The sequence below is a fragment of the Benincasa hispida genome, chromosome 11, assembly GCF_009727055.1.
Source record: "Benincasa hispida cultivar B227 chromosome 11, ASM972705v1, whole genome shotgun sequence".
NCBI lineage: Eukaryota > Viridiplantae > Streptophyta > Magnoliopsida > Cucurbitales > Cucurbitaceae > Benincasa > Benincasa hispida.
In genome coordinates, this window is record NC_052359.1 from 30,856,232 (window position 1) to 30,877,663 (window position 21,432).

The window sequence follows — 21,432 nt, forward strand, 5'->3', positions numbered from 1 at the left end:
CTCTCCTACAATCTCGCTTTCAATCTCGCTTTCTCAAACTCGCTCTCTCTTACAATCTGCTTCACTCACTTATCTTCCTTGTCGAGAGTTGAAGTTTCGACTTATGTATGTCAAGAACTATACAAAATTAGCGAGATTCCCTTCTAGAGCAAGATCATCATCACAAAATTAGCGAGATTTCCATATGTGTCAAAACTTCAACCCTCGAAAACCCTAAAGTGTTTCTTTGTTTGTCGAAACTTCAACCCTCGACAACCCTAATTTACGTATTGTTTCCAAGTTTTTGTTTGTTTATCGAGTTTTCAACGTTCGACCTCTACATTAGTCGAATCCTCAACCTTCGACTTCTAGCCCCGAACTCCCAAAACAATAATATTTCTCTAATAAGTTTTAAAACAACAATATTTCTCTAATAAATTTTGAAAACAACAATATTAATATTAAAGGTCTTATATATGTGTTAGAGTAAAAAGGAGAAAAAAAAAAATAAAAATAAACAAAAATCTCTCCCTCACGCGCAAGCACGCTTGAGTTTTTTTCTTCACGCGTCTGCCCTAACACCGCCGCCCACGTCTGCCAGATCTGAAGCCGCCAGCTTTCGTCTCGCCATCGAATCAGCCGCCGCAGCCGTTCACGTAAGCTCTAGACGACGTCGCGCCGCCACGCCTGAAGGTTTCGTCGCCGGCCGGTCGTGTCGCACGCCACAGGTCTGCCGAGCCGGGCGCCGATCTCCCTTCTCCGTTCGCCGCGTCGTTGCCGAGCCAGTCGCCTTCTGTCAGTTTCGTCCGCGCCACTCTTCTCCAACAAGCGGACGCCGCCGGATCTCTTCAGCCCAGACCACTCACCGCCCTCGGACGTCTTCGGCTCCTTCTCGTCAGATTTTGTTTTGATTTCGCCGGAATCCTTGATTTTGGGTAAGGTTTCGGTGATTTCTTGAATTTACTTTGGTTACCCATTGGGTATGAGTTCAAATTATTTGTTTTATGATAATTTTGGAGGTTGGTTTTGGTGTATTTTACGGAGATTTTGGAGTCAAAGTTTGGAAGTGACCGATGATCAAGTTTGCTTTGGGTAACTTATTTGAAGATTAATTGCATAAAATTGGTGGATGGAATTCGGTTCTAAAGGATAAATTAAATTTAGGTTTTTGTGTTGTAGGTTCTAGTTCACACTCTTTACTTTATCATCAATTGCTTGCTTGGGGAACGATATATTTAGATTTAATTTTGAGGTAAGTAATTTTACTACTAGAATCATCTTTGTGTCGGGCGATAGGATTAGGAATAATTTTATTGGTTCTGGGACATATATGACTTATGAGCATGTGATAAATATGTTTGAAGTATGTTATATGTATGAGCATAACTTAGAATTTTATGAGATACATTAAGAGGATGATTGAGCATGGGCCTAAATTCGGAGGCTACTGGAATGCCTTAGCGTCAGACAAAAATTGGATATATGTTGATGTACATGACTTCTTGTGATTAATAAAACTATGAATGTATGCCATGTGATTTACCGTGAAATTATGAATGATCCATTATGTAAATGTTTTCAAGGAGTCTAATGTCTGAAAGAGATGCACTAGGGTCGATTCATTATTACAAGATTACGCGTGCTTGTCTAGACTGATTTGCATGACATTATTTATAAGATTTTATGGGACTCATGAATAGGTGAATGTTACATGTAATATGAATTTGGATGTGATCTCTTTTCCTTTCCACTCTATTTGACTGTGTGAAAGTGGTGCTTGTTCAAGGACACTAGTGCATGAAAGAGATGTATTAGAGCTAGTATGTGTGAAAATGATACATACCTAGAGGGAACTGGGGGGTGTACGAAAGAGGTGCATGCTCAGTGGATTATGTGCGTACGAAAGAGGTGTATACATAACCACGTGTGCAAAAGAGGTACATATCCCAACATAACTAAAGAGGCCTGAGGTGTACGAAAGAGGTGCATGCTTAGTGGGTTATGTATATACGAAAGAGGTGTGTACATAACCATGGGTACGAAAGAGGTGCACATCCCGACATAGCTAAAGAGGCCTAAGGTGTACGAAAGAGGTATGCACTCAGTAGGTTATGTGTATACGAAAGAGGTGTATACATAAATATGTGTACGAAAGAGGTGTACATCCCCACATTCATATAGAAGATCTGGGGTGTTTGAAAGTGATGCATTCTCAGAGTGTTTAATGTTTTACCCGAGTCAAGTAAGAGAAATCTTCAGGTCCCACTAGTTTAGAGTTTCAATTCAAATTGCATTTATTGGACATAAATGCTTAGCCTGACTTCAGTAGTGGGGTTACATACTAAGTATTTTATACTCATTCTTTCTCATGTTTCTTTTTTCGGGTAAAGGTAAGAGTACATTGATGAATGACAGGTGAGATCCGTGATTGAGACACTGGGACCAGTCATATGCTTCCGCTCATGTTTTCAGGAATTTATGTTTTAAAATTTTGAGTCTTGACGTTTGAATTTGAAGTTTTGATATTTGTGCTTTTAAACTTTTTAACAGAATTTTTTAATTTTGTTTTAGGGGTTTAAGGGTAGCTTGTTAAACGAATTTCAATTATTTATTTTTAATAAAGATAATTATTTTCTATAGAATACTTAAAGGGTGAAGGAACTCAACTGGTTGGATTTTTATAACTATTAGATTGTCCGAGCCGATCAGGTTGGTATCAGTTATCGGTTTAAGTAGACCGACCAAATGGAGTTTCCAATTTACGAATGAGCCTTGAGTCTCAACATCATTCTCTCTCTTCTAGGTTCACACTGTCTCGCATTTGGCGTCCCACTCAGCCATCGTCGACTACTCAGCCATTGTCGCCATCAATTCCTTAAACTATAGTTGAAGCTTTTGTTGGGTAATTTTTCATATTTGTATTGTTTACTTTTTCCCTTTTGGAAATCCACAAGGCCTCATAATTGTAACAATTATGAATTTATACGCTTATCGCTGCACTCTACTTCCTCTCCACCTTTTTCCTTTTGTATACTTGTGATTTTCTCATGTATCCATCCATTTCTCTATAAGAAATTTGCCATTCGCTCTAGCTTCTTCAAGTAGACAATTTAGTATTAGAATGTAGTTATTTGATTTCTAATAATATCACTTCCTAGCTAAGAAATGATAAATCGGATAATTTTTCTTCTAGCTGGGAAATGCTCTATTAGATAATTTAATGGCTAGGTAGGTAATTTTTGAAGGAGGTAAGATTTAGGAATTTAATTATATAGGGGTACTAGAGTGTTGTGCGATATTTATGTGCAAATATGTTAAGCATATAGGTTTAAGTGGAGAGTTCGAAAACATGAGTTCAAGAACCTGTGTTTGGGTGCAGAATTTGGAAGCTTAGGTTTAGAAAAATGAAGAACGTTGGGAAGAGGTTTTTTTTTTTTTATTTTTTTTAATTTTTTTTTACCAACAACTTTCATTGAGAAAAAATGAAAGAATACAAGGGCATACAAAAAACAAGCCTACAAAAGAGAAAACCCTCTACAGGAAGATTTCTAGCCAAGAGAGATGTTACTTATAGAATAGTTACAAAAAAGTTTCAAAATCGAACCCAAGGCGAGACATAAAACTTCACTAAGGACCAAAACACTCTCGAGTTCCTCTCACCCCAAATATCCCACAATAAAGCACACACTCTAACAAACCACAAAAAAACGACATTTCTTTCTAAAAGGTGGATTGAGGAGGAACTGGATCATCGCTCGCATGCTCCTTTGACCTCCCATCTGCATATCAAACTCCTTTAAAAAAAAAAAAGTCCACACAGACCTCGTGAACTGGTGACCCCAAACAGGTGATTCAAGTCTTCCTCCACCTTTTGATAGAGAATACAACATAAAGGACCCATTAACATGGGTAACTTCCTAGCAAGCTTATCCAAAATATTCACACGACCTAACAAAACCTGCCAGGTAAAAAACTTAATTTTCTTTGGAATCTTTATCCTCCGAACCACATCGAAGACAGACTCACTACCAGGAGAGGGGTTCAGAAGCAACTTGTAAAAAGACTTACAAGAGAAGCCCTTAGGAGGATTGGGGCCCCAAACATGAACATCCCTCCTCCCTTCCTAAAAACACACTCATCCAACAAGGAAAGAAGGGAAGTAACCTTCATCGTCTCCCTATTGGTTAAGCGACGACGAAAGCCAAAAGAAAAGGACATAGAGCTTCTTGACCAAACAACGAAATCATATATCGGACAATTTTTATGGGAAGACAAAAGATAGAGAAGAGGAAAAGCGGATCAGAGGGGGCTATCCCCCACCCATATATCTTCCTAGAAGAACGTATCTTTATCATCCCCCACAAAGCACCTGAAACAAGGAGAAAAAAAGGGAAGCTCAAGCAAGATATTTTTCCACAGATTTGGGAATGTGCCTTTAACACCCTTAGCCACCCACTTAAAGGGGGAGGAGCCATGTTTACTCACAACAATCACGTGCCCCAAGGATTTGGGCTCAAGAGCAAAACGTCAAGGCCACTTAACCAATAGGGCTTTGTTACGCAACCTTAAGCTACCAATCTCCAACCCTCCTTGATTCACAAGGTGCCCCACAACCTCTCAACTGACCAAATGAGACCCCTTACCTTCATCCATTCCTTCCCAAAGAAGATCTCTCATGAACTTCTCGAAGTTTTTGCAAATAGCATCGGGAGCTTTGAATAAGAAGTAATAAACAAGAATGCCACTAAGCACAATGTCTAATTAGATCGGAGAATCATTCAAATTAAGAACATAAGGATTTTAACAGAGTTAACCTACCAGCCTTGGAGAAAAAACTTTTCTTCCAAGAGGCTCACTTTTTACGAATCTTCTCAAAAATGGGATCCCAAAAAGACATAGCCCTTGGGAAGATTTAGGAATTTAATTCTAAAGGGACCACTTTCTTTAGGTGATTAGCATGAACCTTAGCCAAAATCTTATAGGTACTCGTTATACGACTAATGGGTCTGAACTCCTTAACCCCTATGGCATTCTCCTTTTTGGGGATAAGGCACACAAAAAGTTCCACCATCAAAAGGTTCAAAATGCCTCTCTCGAAGAACTCTCTAAAGACACTGACTAACTCACCTTTGAGTAGATCCCAATTATCTTGGAAGAAAGCCATTGAGAAGCCATCTGGACCAGGGGATTTATTCCTGTCGCAACCAAAAACCACCCTCCCAATTTCCTCCAATGTGAATGGGGCCACAAGATCGTCGTCTTCCCTAGACAAAATGGGACACCAATCAATGCCACTCACAAACGGTTTAGCCTTGATAACTGGTTTGTAAAGAGTGGAAAAAGTTGAAATGACCTCTTCCTCAACCTCTTTATCATCCTTAGTACAATCCTTGTTCTCCAAAATCAAAAGGCCTATAGTATTCTTATTCCTTCTCCCACTCGCCACTCTATGGAGATAAGCAGTGTTACAATTCTCTTCCTTAGCCCATTTGAGTTTAGCCTTTTGGCCCCAATTGATGGTCTCTTTTTGGAGCAAGTCCACGAGCTCCCCTTTTAAGGCATCCCTCTCCCCTTTCAAGGAACTAACCAACTGACCCTCCAATTTGTCCAACAAACCCACAAACCCTAGGCTTGAAAAATTCTCATGTCTCTAGCGTCTTCCATTAAACACACCCAAAACCAAACCCTCAAAATTTTGCCATTGTATGGGAATCAAGCTCAAAATTTTGGCTCTCTATTCTCTTGTGTGGTGGGGGGCGCTTTTAAGTTTTCGGTGATTGGAAATGAGAATCAGATTGCAAAGTTTTTACCTCCAATTCATTTTCCATGAATTTGGTCCAATATACCAATCCAAAAGGCCGTTCGGGATGGTAGCATTGGAGTGGGCAATTTAAAAGACAGAAATACAATGCTTCTTTTCAAATGGAATTGGAGATTCATCAAAGAGCAAGATTTGCTTTGGTGTAGGGTGGTTAAAAGCATTCATGGTTCAGATTCTCACAATTGGCATATGATCGATAAGCATGGTTGAGTTTGAGAAGTCCTTGGATTGGCGTCTCGAAGCTTTGGGACAAGTTTGGCTTCTTAGCACATTTTAAACTTGGAGAAGGCAGGAAGATTTATTTCTGGACTGACGCTTGGTGGTCAGATACCTCTTTTCAAGAGAGTTTTCCAAGAAATTTTCGTGTGGCCAAGCTTCCTAAAGGTAGTATATATGATCACTGGGATTTCAATACAAATTCTTGGAGTTTATTACTCAGAAGGCAGCTCAAAGATGATGAGTTCAATGAATTCCAGCAGCTTCTGTCTCAAATTGACAGCAGAAGGGTCAACCAAAATAATAGATTCTCGGTCTGGGCTTTAGAGTCATCTGGTAGGTTTTCGATTAAATTGACAGCAGAAGGGTCAACCAAAATAATAGACTCTTGGGTTTGGGCATCTTCCCCTTTTGACAAGGAAATTTACAAAGGCAGAACCCCAAAAGAATTAGTGTTGATATGGATTTTATTTTTTGGGACACTAAACTGCTCAAACACTTTGTAGTACAAGCTTCGGAACCAATGTTTATCTCCTTCCATATCTCCCTTGTGTCTAGTAGATGGAGAAGACCTTCAACATCTTTTGTTTGAGTGTTCTTACTCGAGCAAATGTTGGTGGAAGTTTTTTTCTTTCTTCAATTTATCTTGGGTTTTTGGGAAATCAACTAGAGAAAACATGTAGCAAGTCTTGGTTGCCCTAGCCTCTCACCTAAAGCTCAGATTGTTTGCTTGAATGCGGTTAAAGCGTTAATTTTAGAAATTTGGTTTGAACGTAATTAGAGAGTTTTTCATGATAAGCCTTTGGATTGGATGAAACGTATTGAATATGATGAGGGTGCTATGATTGTGTCAACCTAATTGAGATAATTGGGTGCATCGACTGATCCTAGGATTTTGTGATTTAATATTCGTCATATCATTGTTCTTTATTACTTAATGTCTCTATGTATTTTGAGCATTAAACTCTTTTCATTACATCAATCAAAAGTGTCGTTTCCATTTAAAAGACAAAAATCCAAAATTTGTAAGAAGCAAAATTTGATCTTTATGTCTATAGTTATATATCAAGACTGAAACTGGTCTCTTATATATGAATAGTTATTTCCTTTTAACAGAAATGGCTGGTCAATCAGATCCTCACCTGAACCTATTTTCTGCCGAAGAGGTATCTCCTTCTTACTCTGTCTAAATGATTAAAGCATCGCTAAATGACATTGATCAAAATTGTTTTGGAAATTCTTGTCCAGGTTGAGTTTGTAGCTGAAGATGAAATGGTGGAGATTGTTCCTAATATGAGAATGGATTCTCTGCATTTGATCTGTGTATGTCTTCTGTTCATGTTGAACATATGGTATCTGCTCTATTGCAACCGGTTTAGTTTTTCATTGTTGTGTGTTTTATCTTTTGTTCCTGCTAACATGCTGAGTGTTCTTAATTTCCTTGTTATTTCCAATAGGGGGATTATGGTCCATTCTATCCCCAAATAGCAACTGAAGTTCCATTGTGGCTAGCGATTGCTCTGAAAAAAAGAGGGAAATGTGCAATTAGGCCTCCAGAGTGGATGTCAGTGGGTGAGTTTTATTATTATTGTTTTTTTTGTTATTTGTTTTTTCCCCGGAAAAAAAGAATAATAATAATGATAATGATAATGATAACAAGTAAATAAATAAAAAAAACCTTAATCTAATGCCATTACTAGTCTGCATACCCACTTGAAGGATGTAAGATCTCTAGATGTAGAATTTGTGTTGGTTTTGCTGATTAATATCTGAGAGATCTTAATGTTTTAACTCCAAGCATGTAGGAATTTGTGGTGTTGAGCAATCCTCCTATCAAGGACCATGGTTTCAAATTTGAACATAGGCTCCCTCTTCGATGTGAATGGAAATAAAATCCTTGCTTTACACAATAGATATCTTTCTATCGACCTTGCAAACCGTAATATTGATTCAGTGAACGAAAGCAGAAATGTTTTAGGGGTTGGGTTGGGGTTTTACCTTTGATTTTAGGTTTTTTGGATATATGGGAAGGAGTCTGTTAGGATACCACCTAACAGAAAAACACTCTTGGACTCTCAAAAAATTCAAGAACACTCAAATAAGGAATTATATGGAAGTATAGAGGAATTTTGGTTACCTATGATTAAGATTTTTCAAGATTTTGCAAGAATGGACTATTACCAATCAAAGATGTCCAAAAAAAAACTCAGTAGTTAGTATAGGCAAAAAAATCAAATTTACTTCAAAAAACAATGCTGGAATTCTAACTCAAGTGATTCAGAAGAAAAATTCTAACCTATTAATTTTGGCTATGCTCGATTATCTCAAAAAACTTATCATTGTCCACATTGGAAATTTGATTCTAGTGAATTTACCTTCCAAACCTTCTCTGTGTGCTTGCCTAGCGTCAATGGTTGGCAGCAAGTGCTTCGACAATTTTCGAAGCTTCACTTAGCAATTGTGCGAGACTTGTTCCCACTCACGAACAAGTCAGCCAATTCGAATACAAAACGTCGATGGCACACCGGGTGCCTTTCACAACCTCCACCCCTGCTTTAGAGAAAACGGTTTTAGAAAATAGTTTGATTGTAAGAATAGAGAAGAGAGATTGTAGTAGGCTAGAAAGCAATAAGCAACAACAACAACTTTATAACATACTACTCCGGGTATGGGAAAGTGATGGTTAGTCTTATCCCCATATAGTGCATTTTGAACAAAGACACATACGCTACCCTTGCATATGGAAATGGGCGAGCGGTCATTCACTAAGAAAAGTACATATAAGCCTAACTACCTAGCAAAAGGAAATACATAGGATGAAAGCATAGTAAAAAGAGGTGGGGGCGGTCATGTGGTCATGGGCAACACGCTCTGGACAAGCACGACCGTGACATTCTCCCCCACTCAATTGGTTGACGTCCTCGTCAACTGACTCTGCTCGAACTCGGTATATTATTGAGCAGCCGCTCTTGAGGCCTTCCATGCGCTCCCAATGAACTTCTCTATCTTAGAGGCTTCTCCACTTCTCCAGGAACTCTTCCCAGCTTGGTTCTGGTCTTTCCACTCTGTCGCTCCTTCCCGTAAGTCTCTCGTTGGCTTCTTCTCCTACCATTCTCTTCGTTGTGGTCTGCGGACGGGTCACCACCCTACATCTCTCCTCGACATAGTTGGGATGGTAGGGTTTCAGTCTACTTATGTGGATGACAAGATGAATTTCCATCCATGATGGTAACTGCACCCGATAAGAGGTTTTCCCAACCCTTTTGATGACTTCCACTGGTCCTCTAAAGTTGCTCACGAGGTGATGTTCTCTTTGCCCTCGACTTCGAAACCGTCCCAGGCACAAATTTACTCGAACCCAGTCTCCTGATAGGAACTCCCGGTGTCTAGGCTTCCTTCCTCTCCTTCCCCTCCTCTTTGGAGTCAGGGACTTGTGTAAACTGTCCGGCTCAACAATACGACACTGTTCCAAGTCATGCAGAATGTCTTAGGGCTGTCTCTTATACACATCTAGATGTGTATAAGAGACAGCTCCTTCCTCTCCTTCCCCTCCTCTTTGGAGTCAGGGACTTGTGTAAACTGTCCGGCTCAACAATACGACACTGTTCCAAGTCATGCAGAATGTCTTAGGGGGCCTTCTCTTTCGTGGTTTCGAATGACTCGTGGGTAAAGTCCTTCTCCAACTGAAGGGCCGAGATCATCCTTCTCCTCTTCGGTCGTCTGATCTCAGCATGCACAACAGTGGGCATAGACTCGGTGATCACTAAACACTTGGTGAGGGGTATCGGTATTACCTTGTGCTCAAGCGAGAACTCCATTCCCAACACCACATCAAAGCCATCCATCTTGACAATCACAAAATCGGCAAGGCCACTCCAGTCCTCCAATTTTACGACTGTCCTTTTTACCATTCCTATAATCGGCAAGGCCTCAGAGTTCACTGCTTTCATTTTACTTGCGCCTCCTTCCCAACGGAGATTCAGCCGTCTGGCTTCTATTTTGGACATAAAATTATGGGCCTCCGAATCGACCATGGTACTTTTGGCCGATCTATGGTTGACCCAAGCATTAACATACATTAGTCCGCCTCCGTGGGATTCGTTTTCTTCTTCTACATCCTTTTGGAGGGCAACTAAATATCTCAGGGCCCCAACTCGTAGGGTTATCTTCCTCTGCTTGCACATTCTCGTCTTCTACCTGAATAGCTTTGCCTTTCCAGTCCGAAGCTAATGAGGCTTGGAAAACATTAAAGGCTGCTCGTTCCGGACATTCACTTGCCTTGTGGTCCCTTGAATGTATAACAGGATAAGGGCCGATAAAAATGCTTCTGATTCTTCCCCTACCACGTATTTTCAGTCATCTGCTGAGGGGGTCTACTATCCCCATTGTTGTCTTTATCTCCCCCACTGTTTCTCGATGGGCTCGAACCGTTGCTCTTTCTCCCCCTATTTAGGGGATCTCGAGTGTTGCCTCATCTCTTGCGATTCATCAATCAAGTCAAATAACCGTTCGGCCGCTGCGTATGTGGCTAAGAGATCCTGTATTCTCTACTCATACAATTTTGTTTTTGACCATGGTTTCAGGCTTTCGATAAAACAGAAAACTTTGTCTTTTTCGGACATATCTCTTATGTCCAACGTCAATCTGGCAAATTGTTTCACGTAGTCCCTAATAGTATCAGTATGTTTCAATTCTCGTAGCTTGCGTCTTGCCAAAATCTCAACATTTTCGGGGAAGAACTGAGAACGCAACTCTTGTTTCAGTCTCTCCCACGTGTCGATGGTACACCATCCCTCTTGGACATCCATGAAATGGGACCTCCACCATAACTTGGCATCTTTTGCTAGGTGCATCGTCGCTAGGGTGATCTTCGACTCTTTAGTCGCCGTGTTCGTAGCTCTGAAGTACCGTTCCATGTCAAAGATAAAATTTTCTAGCGCCTTTGTGTTGCGAGCCCCATAAAAGGGCTTAGGCTCGGGTACTTTTACCCTGTTGAATTGGGTTGCACCCCTGACTGGGGCTTGATATCCCACCGCTCTCATGGTGAGGTTAATTCTTGCACTAATGTTTGCAATCTCTGCCCGGATGACATCGATGGTGGCTTAAAAGTCCTCAGACATTTCAGTCACCATCTGAATGATCGCTCTCTGTGAGCTGTCTAGTTCTTTAGCACGCTCTTCTATCGGGGCAACAAAGGCCGACGAACCATCCCCATGCTCAAGAGGCCCACCCATCGTAGTTTTTGCCTCTAGGGTCTCAACATTTGTCAACAATTCCTTGACAGGCATTCCGTCTAAGCGGCCAGCCACTACATCAATTTCATCGACCTTGTCAACGAATTCCTGTAACTGAGTCTCTAGGAATCGAACCTGATCAGGGACTAATATTAAATAGAGTATTTTCTCCTCAATCTCGACCAACCGATCAACATGGGACTTGCCCAACTGCTTCGTAGCAGACATGATCGCAGCTTCTCAACTCTACAAGCCGACTTGGCTCTGATACCAACTGTCACAATCACACTTTCCGAAGCTTCACTTAGCGATTGTGCAACACTTGTTCCCGCTCACGAACAAGTCAGCCAATTCGAATATGGAACGTCGATGACACACCAGGTGCCTCTTGCAACCTCCACCCCCGCTTTAGAGAAAACGGATTTGGAGAAAAGATTTTCACAAATAGTTTGATTGTAAGAATAGAGAAGAGAAAGATTGTATTAGGCTAGAAAGCAATAAGCAACAACAACAACTTTATAACATACTACTCCGGGTATGGGGAAGTGATGATTAGTCTTATCCCCATATAGTGCATTCTGAACAAAAAAACATACGCTACCCTTGCATATGGAAATGGACGAGCGGTCATTCAATAAGAAAAGTACATATAAGCCTAACTACCTAGCAAAAGGAAATACATAGGATGAAAGCATAGTAAAAAGAGGTGGAGGCGGTCATGCGGCCATGGGTAACATGCACTGGACAAGCATGACTGTGACACCTAGTGTCAATGGTTGGCAGCGAGTGCTTCAACATTGATGACGATCGGCAACATGTGTGTAGAGCACAATGTATTACGGCTAGGGCTAGTTCCTCCATGTGGGCATGATGTTGCCATGGTGGGTCAGGTTCTAGGTTTAAAACCAACTAACACCCAGTTGGAAATCCATCTTCAAATATTACCACATTTTCTGACTTAGCAATGGTCTCGGCACATCCAATTAGTTTACAAACAGGCCATTAGCATTCTGACTTAACAAGACCCTATCCAACAAGTCCACAGCCCTACCCAACCGGTATTATCCTTCTTCATCTTCTTGCATCTTGCTTTTCTTGTCAGATGCTGGAGAATCTCTTGTGACGCTCTCATGGCCCCTTAATTTTCCCTATTTCCCATTGGCATTTTCTTTGTTAACGTCATCCTTGTCTTCCCTTTGACTATGGAACAGTCTACATATTTTGTCCTCCAATTCGAGCTTTGAAATCTTCAAGACCTAGTTGCTTCTCCTAATTGGCCCAATTCGTTCCCTCTTGCTATTTCTTTCTACTAATAAGTTCATGTTTTCTTTGATTCCCTTACTGTCATCTCCCGTATCTTCCTTTTTCTGTGGCAACTTATCTTCATCGGAGCCTTTTGAAAAACTTCCTTCCCCTTCTTCGTCAATGTCTTTCAATGTCTGTGAAGATCCTTCCACAAATGATGATTTGCTTTTGATCTCGTCATGGGAAGTTCTTCCAGTCCGTCAGTACTCACTAGTTTTAGCTGTCATATCTTTGATCTCAAGCTTGATTATGTTGATAACATCCAATTGGGATTTTACAGATTCAGAATGAGAAACTGTCATCCCATTCAATCGAAGGTGAATATTTTATTGATCCAGGTCATGCATTACAGTTAGCAAAAATCCTGTGTCTTGAACCATTTTCTTCAACCGTCCCAGGGAAAGAACGAACTCTAATGCCAATTTGTTAGGATATCACCTAACAAGGAAACACTCAAGAACACATAGAAAACTCAAGAACACTCAAATATGGAAATATGCTGTAATTTCATAAGAAAAGTAACAAGATAACCTAGTCTTTTGAGAGGGCTAGTCTCTCCCAAATTTCTCAAAGAAAATCCCACAAAATTCTCCACACCTCAAGCCTCATTCTCACCTACTATTTATAACTCAAAAGACCTAACAAACTTATAACTAAGTACTAATATATCCCTTTTAATAACCATACTAATAATTCTAAGATAATCATAACTACGAGTATTATAGGGTCATGGTCAAAGGAAAAGGCTAAACAATTTACAGGTGCAGCTGATGTCAGCTCATTGATTTTCTTTGCAGCTCATAATCTAAAAAATATTTGAATGATTTTGAGATATGGGCGACAAGTTTAGAGTAAGAATCTTATCTAGTTTCATTATCTTTGATGTACTCAAGAGGTATAGTATCTTTTTGTTAGATGATATAATATTAAATTTGTCTCCGCTCATTAGCTTAAACTTTTAGGTCAATTGGTGATTTAAGATGGTATCAGAGCAGGTGGTATAGGGGTTTTATATTCAAACTCCTGTAATGTTATTTCCTCCCCAATTCATATTGATTCCACTTGTTGAGTATTCTACAATCTATAAGTAGGGGGAGTGTTAGATGATAAATTTGGCCTTCACCCATTAGCTTAAGTTCTTGGGTCAATTGACTGTTTGAGGCTTTTTTTTAAACAAAAGGTCATAATATTATGGTGTCTCATAAGGGAAAAAGTGTTCAAGTTTGGTCGGACATGACAAAGCCGAATGGTCATGGTGACTTGGATGGAAAAGTGAGCACAAAACTACTTTCTTGCATCATTCATGCGTATTCAGTTGCATCAAGGTCACGTTTATCCCAATGAAAAGGGTAATAAATCAATGGTAATGTGAAAAGTGGGCCCCATTTGATTACCTTTGGTGTTGTTTACCTGTGTTATGCATCCATACTGGCGCATGGAGCCCATTTCCAAATTTGTAATAAGAAAACGCAAATTGATTGACGAGCGACGTATGCCCAATCTAATTGCGTCTGAAATTACATCGTATTGTTACCGTTAAGATTACGGTTACCATTATTGTTACTGTTTCAGAGAAAAATTATAAATTTTGACACTTCTACTATTATTGTTTACCATTTGACTCTCAGAGGTAGTGGTAACGGTAATAGTAAATGTGACAAAATTCAAAGTCTACATAAATGCGATCAGAAGCAATCCAATTACATTTGCGATTTAAGCTCATTACAAATTTATAATTGATCCATCAATGAAATTCCATTACGATTACATTAATTTTCATTATGGTTTGGTAAACCTAGTCCAAATTTAAAGATATTGCTACTAGATTTATTGAGAACTTGCTTACGTATTTGAGTAGGATAGATTGTTCAATAGTACATTAGAATAACTTGATATTTATTCTTATTTTATAATATTTTTCACAATTTATTGTTTGTAATCCAAATATTTTAGATTCCTTCCTTCCGATGAGTGCATTTTAGGCATTTTTCCTCTCTAGGTTCTTTTTTTTTTTTTTTTTTGTTTATATATATATATATATATATATATATTTATAATGATGATAAGGACTAGAAGAAACCTGGGGTAATAAAAAGATTGAAAGAGAAGAAAGATATTATGAGCCATTACAGTCAAGGTAGATAGTTTGCAATCTCATTGTTTTTGGCTTTCTGGACTAGAAAAGTTGACACAAATTTTGGAGGCAGAACGAGAGTCTCAAGGATCTTTCCAGATACTACCCTTCCATTACGTGGAAATATCAAAGCTTCTTTTTGACCAGTAAGTGCTGAAAGCTTGAACATTATAAATTCTCTGTTTGGTCATTAAAAGAGTTGATGTTAACTTAATGTTGTGGATGATAGTGCACGAGATGACGTTCCTGACATGTATTTGGTGAGTTAGGAGCTTTGATGTTGAGTTTTGGCACATAGTTACATTCTTTTCTTGAGTAATATGATTGAGTTACTTTTCACAGGTGAGGTCTCTTATTGAAGATATCAGGGATGTTAGGTTTCACAAAGTTGAAACCAGTTTGGAGTCAATTGATACACGCACATCTGCAGTGAAGGTAGAACTCCTCTCCCCCCTCTCTCTGGTTTTTTAATGTTCGATTAAAGATCTATCTGCCATGGAAGTAAATATAGTTCGTTTATGATTTTAACTTTTATTACTTCCTCCTCCCCAATGGTTTGTCTTTTTGCTTATACGCTGATGTGTTCAGGTTCTTCTGTTTTTTTAATCCTAGATTAAAGATCTATCTGCCATGGAAGTGAATATAGTTCGACCATTCGTTGTTAGAGCACTGCAAGCAATTTACAAGCATGGAAATCCAGAGTTGGTTCCAGATCAAGATAGGATGACCAATGTGCAGCCACAAGGACACGATCACGGACAAAGAGTGTGTGCCTCTTTTGTAATTCTTTGTATTAACCATTCCTTTTTAAGTAAAGTGATACGAAAATAATGATCAACTGGTTAACTACTTTTTTCCTACTTACTGGTAACACACTTCTTTTTATCAACGTCCAAGTATTTGCTCAATATGATGTTTCTAATGTTCTATCTATTTCCTTTTCTCCAGCGACCTCTTCGAAGACGGTAGAGTTTGCGTCGATCTCGGTAGGTACGTTCTGATTTTGCTCAGCAGTGCTAAATGAAAGCCAGGATGGATTCTTCTTCAAAATCATTTAAAGGGTTTGCTTTTTTATTTTCTTATTCCAGCTAAGCTCTCTTGTAGGTCGTTCATTTATTACTAGAAAGTGCAGACATATCATGCTCGTGGTAGATTTGTTAGCATAATAGGCTAACTGTGGATGTACATGGAACCATGCAATGATATTTATTTACGATAGATGAAAGGTCAAAGATTCTTGTTTAATCCTCTAATTATTTCTCTATCATTAACTCTTCTTTCTTGAGAAATTATTTGGAGAGGCTGTCAGATGTGACTTACAAACTTTCATTGTTGGATTATGAGAGTACGTTAAATTTAGATCCAACGGTTATTAGAGGGCATACAAATTTTAAAATCCACGTCAGTTGGTTATTGAGAAGCAGTTAGATTGGGACGGCCTCATTAGAAAATCCATCCATCTCCATTTTTCTCTCCCTACCTATTCACATTTTGCTTTTCGTATAGAATGTAGTATAAAAACAAAAAGGTAAGAGGTGAAAATGAAATCACAATAGTTGCTCAAGCGTCAAAATGGAGAAGAGATGGTAAAGATGAGGTACAAGATACAAGACGAACGCAAGATGTTAACGAAGATACAAGCAAACATTGCAGATGATAAGGAAGAAGATGTGAAGGAGGAAGGAAACATTTGAAAGCAAGGAAGAAGAAAGGAGTGCAAAAGGAAACGAATTGGAGGATTTTAGATCTAGAAGATGTCACTTTAAATTCATTTGAATAAACTCAATTTTGATTATATTGTTTTGATTTGAGTGAAGAAGATTACTATATGAATACAAGTGAGTTTAAAATATTCCATAATCTAATAATTGCATAAGGTTAAAGGCAAAAACACATGGGTCACACATTTCACTTTAGCTTTTACCATAAAACTTGTAGGGTCTAAGCCTTTGATTAAGACTTATTGATGAAAGCACCGTCTCAAAATTGCCTTTTGATTCTATGAAATTCCATTATTGCTTCCAAGATTTTTGAGCATCTATTTTTCTTTAGTTTCTAAACCTCCATCAATTATCACTCAGACACATTATCTTTAGCAATAATTAGTTTCTTTTTTCTCCCCTCTTAAATATGATATAGATTCTAAGGATTCAAAGCATTGCTTCATAGTAAAAGGTTTTTAAAAAAAATATATTTATGAATATATATGTGAAACCAAAATTAAATCCTATATTGTCAAAGTTCGATGGTTTGTTATGTTTGTATCCTCGGTTTGATTCCAAATTGATCAAACTGAAAGATTTCAATTTTTTATTATACATACATATAAACGGTTTGGTTTTAAAATTTAAAATCAAATTGATAAAAAAATTTGATACCCAATCGAATTGACGTTTCAATAAAAATTAACTTTTTGGTTTGGTTTGGTTTTATTTTGGGATTGGTTGGTTTTGGTGTTCACCTATAATTTGATCTCGTAATGGTTGAACTAGAAAAAATTAATTATAATCATGTATTAATGACATTTTAGCTACGGTAAAATAAATACAAATAGCCTTGCCTAATTTAAATAATATATTTTACATTCATTATAAATCTATTTTTTTAAAAATAGTAAATTAACTAGTGGGGAGAGTATCAATTATATTATTTATTCATGTTCAATATTTGATTTGATGAGGTATGAAATTCAAAGCAAAATTTAAACTAAGTTCTAATAACTTTTTTCAAAAAATTACTTTGAGTTAAATTGTATGACAATAATTTCTTCAAATTGTGTTTTTACACATTTAAAACTTATGGATCCCTTGGCAATCATATGGCTGAAGGTTTTGTTGAATGCAATATTCTTACAACTAGACACTTGAACCTCAAGAAAACATTGTGAAAAGAGTGCTCATTAATATCTTTTTATCATTGGCTCTCTCTTTTTGTCTTCAAGTAATTCTATTATATTTTAGAGTTTTACTTTAATTTTAAGGGTTTTTTTCGAAAATTGAAAAATAAGAAATTATTTACACAAAATAGCAAAAATTTCAATATTCTTTATTAAAGGTTAATATAAATTTATCAGTGTCTATCATTGATAGAAACTAATAGAAGTCTATCATTAATATTATATGATAGATGCGATAGAAGTTTATCAATATCTATGGGTGTTTTTTTTTTTTGCTATTTCTATAAATGGTTTAACATTTTTTCTGTTCGTGAAAATTTCTCCTTTATATGATATTCAAATAAAAATTCCTTAGCCTTATGGTTTCTCTCTCCCCCAACTTAACATTAATTTTTTTTTCCTTCACAAATTAACTTTCTACTCGCTTTTTCAAATTGATTTATACTTTATAATACGTACTTATATTGAGCCTTACCTATGCGTATACACAAAATTATTGTCTATATTTATGTACTTAAAAATGTTCTCAACTTTTAATTGATACAAAACTACATTCATATCTCAACATGATTCTCTTGCAAAATTTTATATTATAGAAAGACGAGCATAAGAAAAAGAACACCAAACTTTTTATTTATTTATTTGATGAAGAATTATAATGATTGAACAAATGAAAATATTAAATTTACATTACTCAAATTAGAAAAATCTAACTATCAATAATAGAACTTCGTATTTTTTCAAACATTGTATTTTATAAATATAATTAATATCTTTTATAGTTCAAACAAATTTTAAGAACGAGATCGAACCATCGACTTTTGAAATAATAATTAGTATCTTATCCACTAAACTATGCTCAAGTTGACAATTACAATTAATCTACCACGTTTTCAATCATCCATAAAATAAAAACGGTAGAGTCTAGAGAGGGACATAAGCAAAATGTTATAAGGCCGCGTGTCTAATTATGATTGAAGTGTTCAAATAATACTTGCATTATCAAAATATGCCTTTAGACCTTCTCTTATATTTTTTTCAAATATACAATAAAGTTGTGTTGCTTTTATTTATTTAATTTTTACAGCTTTTTTTAATCATACATTATAATCATGATCTTTACCACGAGGACTATATATTATAAAAATTATGATTGTTTTAGATGTGCAAGAAATTTGTCTAATTTAACTTTAAAAATCACATGGAGATTAAATTTTGTTTAATCCCACTATATGTTCTTTTTTCTTTTTGTGTAGTACAAGAGGACCCTTCAAAGCTTTCCCTTTTAGTAACTAATAACAAAAGTGTAGATTACAAATGAGTAAGATAGATTCTTAATGAGTGGAATTTCACATGTTTTTGTCTTCTTCTTTCAAATTTGCTAACACCTTTCTTCACTTCATTTCAATTTTCATCCAATTTTGGTTTGAGCTTATTCAAATGACTTGAAAACAAAAATTGACGACTAGATACGGTTATTTTACGTTAGCTAGTGTTGCTAGAGAAATTTAACTTGTGTTATTAATTTATGGAGTTTAATTGTATGTAAGAAAAATTCGATCAAACCTTAAAAACAGAGTCAGCGGGGTGTTCAAAGAATCCGATGACTCGAAAAACTTGATCTACCCAACCGAATCCGTATGGTTTGGATTGAGATGGGTTCGTTGGTTTACTTCAAAAACCCAAACCAACTGACATTATTATTAATTTTGAAAAGTATGTTTTTTTTTTACTTATAATACAATTATATATATCATGTATTTTATTTTATTTCATTATTTTTTTTATAATTTATTCTTTAATAACTTCTAAAAATAATTTCTTAATGCATTAGGAAGAAAATTTTTATAATATAAATGGAAATTGAATTGTCATTTTTAATTAAATGTATGAAAATAATTAAATAAAATTTTTACAAATTAATATTTTACTTATAATTAGAACAACAATTTAAATGAATGACTCAAATAACTTGAACCAATCCAACCCAAATGTTGGATGGTTGAGTTGGGTTTGATTCATATTTGGGTTGAAAAAACTTATAATTCGAATAATTGGGTTGGATTTAAAAGTGCTTCAATCTAACCCAACCTAGCTCCAACCCATGAACACTTCCAGTTCCAATCGATAGATATTAATGGTACTATAAGACAAAGTTACTTGCATAGTTTACGACTTCAAAAGAAAAAAAAATGAAAATTTACCATATGGAGAATTGGTATGATTCCAAAAAACTCTTTAGATGAAAACAATGTTCTATAAACCAATATTTACAAAGGGAATGTTTTGTTTTTTGTTCTAATTATGAGTATTATTTTACAATTAACTTTATAAGTGTAATGACATGTAAACTTCATTCATCATGATGTTTCCTTTTTTTCTTTTTTCCTTGTTTTTATTTTGGCACTTTTCTTAGTAAGTAAGAATCTTAATTGACACTAAAGAAAGATGAAACAAAAATCATGAAGACATGATCTCAATATACTTTCTATCTAAGCAAACTAGAAGCATGGAGAGGATTGGATGTTAAATCAGCCTAAAATTGAAGAGGAATCAACTAAAAAAAACTTTTCGGAAAAAAATACATTTTTGATCCATAAATTTTGGATATGGTTTCCATTTGGTCCCTAGCTTTTAAAATATTACAATTTTGGATATTTAATTTTAGTTTTGAGTCTGATTTCAATTTAGTCCCTAGTTTCAAAAGGTTACTATTTTACCCTTAAAATTTAAATTTTGTTTCAATTTTCTCCATAAGTTACAAGATGAGAAATCTCGCCCAGGAAGAGGACTGAGATCCACATAATTTTCCCAATCTTACCTAATCTTTTTATCTTTCCAAAATTTAAAAATTACATGGTGAAAGATTACATAAATTTAATAAATTTGAAAAGATAATCGATAAATTCATTTAAATAATTGGTAAATCAATTTGGAAATTCGTGAAAACATAAATTGGGCCTAAATATTTGTAACATAATATAAGATTTGGGAAAGACAACAAAAGACAATTTGAGAAGAGTAAGAGTTGATGTAAGAATTGATATAAGATTTAGAAAGATAGTTTAATATTTGAAAACGGGAAAAATAGCACTCAGATTCTATATATTTAGATTTTCTTGATGAAATTTTGTGAATGATCATCACTAACATTATATATATTTCCCAATCTTACCCTTTTTTTTTTTTTTTTTTTTTTTTTTTTTTTTTTGCAAAATTTGATCTTTCACAAAATTTAAATAGACAGTGCAACCATCTAAAATCTATTTGGAAAATCAGTTTGATAATTGGAAAATTCAATTGAAAATTTAAAAATTCAAATAATTGTGAAAATCAAAGTTGGGTGAAAAAGAAAGATTAGTAAGATTTGATAGAGATAAGAGAATTTGAAAAAAAAAAAAAAACATGATTTGGTATAAGATTTAGAAATATTTAAATATTCTTTGGAAAAATTACTAGAATATCTGTTTAATACTATCGAGAAATCCTAAAATAATTGATAAGATGAAAATGTTATTTTTCAATTATATCTCGGTGGTTGATCTTGGACGAGATGGACTGAGAAAAACTAGTTTAACGAGTTTTAAAAAACATGCTAGTTTTGAAATGTGAAACTTATAAAGTGTTATTTCTAACAATTTTTCGTACAAAATTTACACTTTTAACCTCGAGTTTTCATTAAATAATCACTTACAATCATTTTTTAATGTCTATTAATTATGTTTAAGTAATTATGAAATGAAAACTTAAATTTAATTTTATAGTAGTGATGAAAAAATAGTACAACTTAATTAATTTTAACTCTTTTATTTTTAAAATTAATTAATAGAAATTAACATTAAACACC

General features: G+C 35.9%; 1 protein-coding gene across 4 annotated transcripts; it reads left to right on the forward strand.

Moving 5' to 3' along the window:
- The first annotated feature begins 457 nt into the window (after nucleotides 1–457).
- LOC120091247 (DNA replication complex GINS protein PSF2) lies at nucleotides 458–15,956 on the forward strand. Of its 4 annotated transcripts, none has more exons than XM_039049191.1 (10): nucleotides 458–914; nucleotides 7,133–7,182; nucleotides 7,265–7,339; nucleotides 7,474–7,588; nucleotides 14,736–14,835; nucleotides 14,919–14,949; nucleotides 15,032–15,124; nucleotides 15,302–15,454; nucleotides 15,638–15,679; nucleotides 15,794–15,956. In XM_039049191.1, the coding sequence occupies exons 2-9, from the start codon at nucleotides 7,135–7,137 to the stop codon at nucleotides 15,656–15,658; spliced, it is 636 nt and encodes a 211-aa protein (XP_038905119.1). In that variant the 5' UTR covers nucleotides 458–914; nucleotides 7,133–7,134; the 3' UTR covers nucleotides 15,659–15,679; nucleotides 15,794–15,956. The 4 variants fall into 4 exon arrangements, with proteins under 4 accessions (XP_038905119.1, XP_038905117.1, XP_038905118.1 ...); XM_039049189.1 differs by adding an exon at nucleotides 2,783–2,881 and having other exon boundaries at nucleotides 459–914; nucleotides 15,638–15,956; XM_039049190.1 differs by having other exon boundaries at nucleotides 459–914; nucleotides 7,116–7,182; nucleotides 15,638–15,956.
- Nucleotides 15,957–21,432: the final 5,476 nt, after the last annotated feature.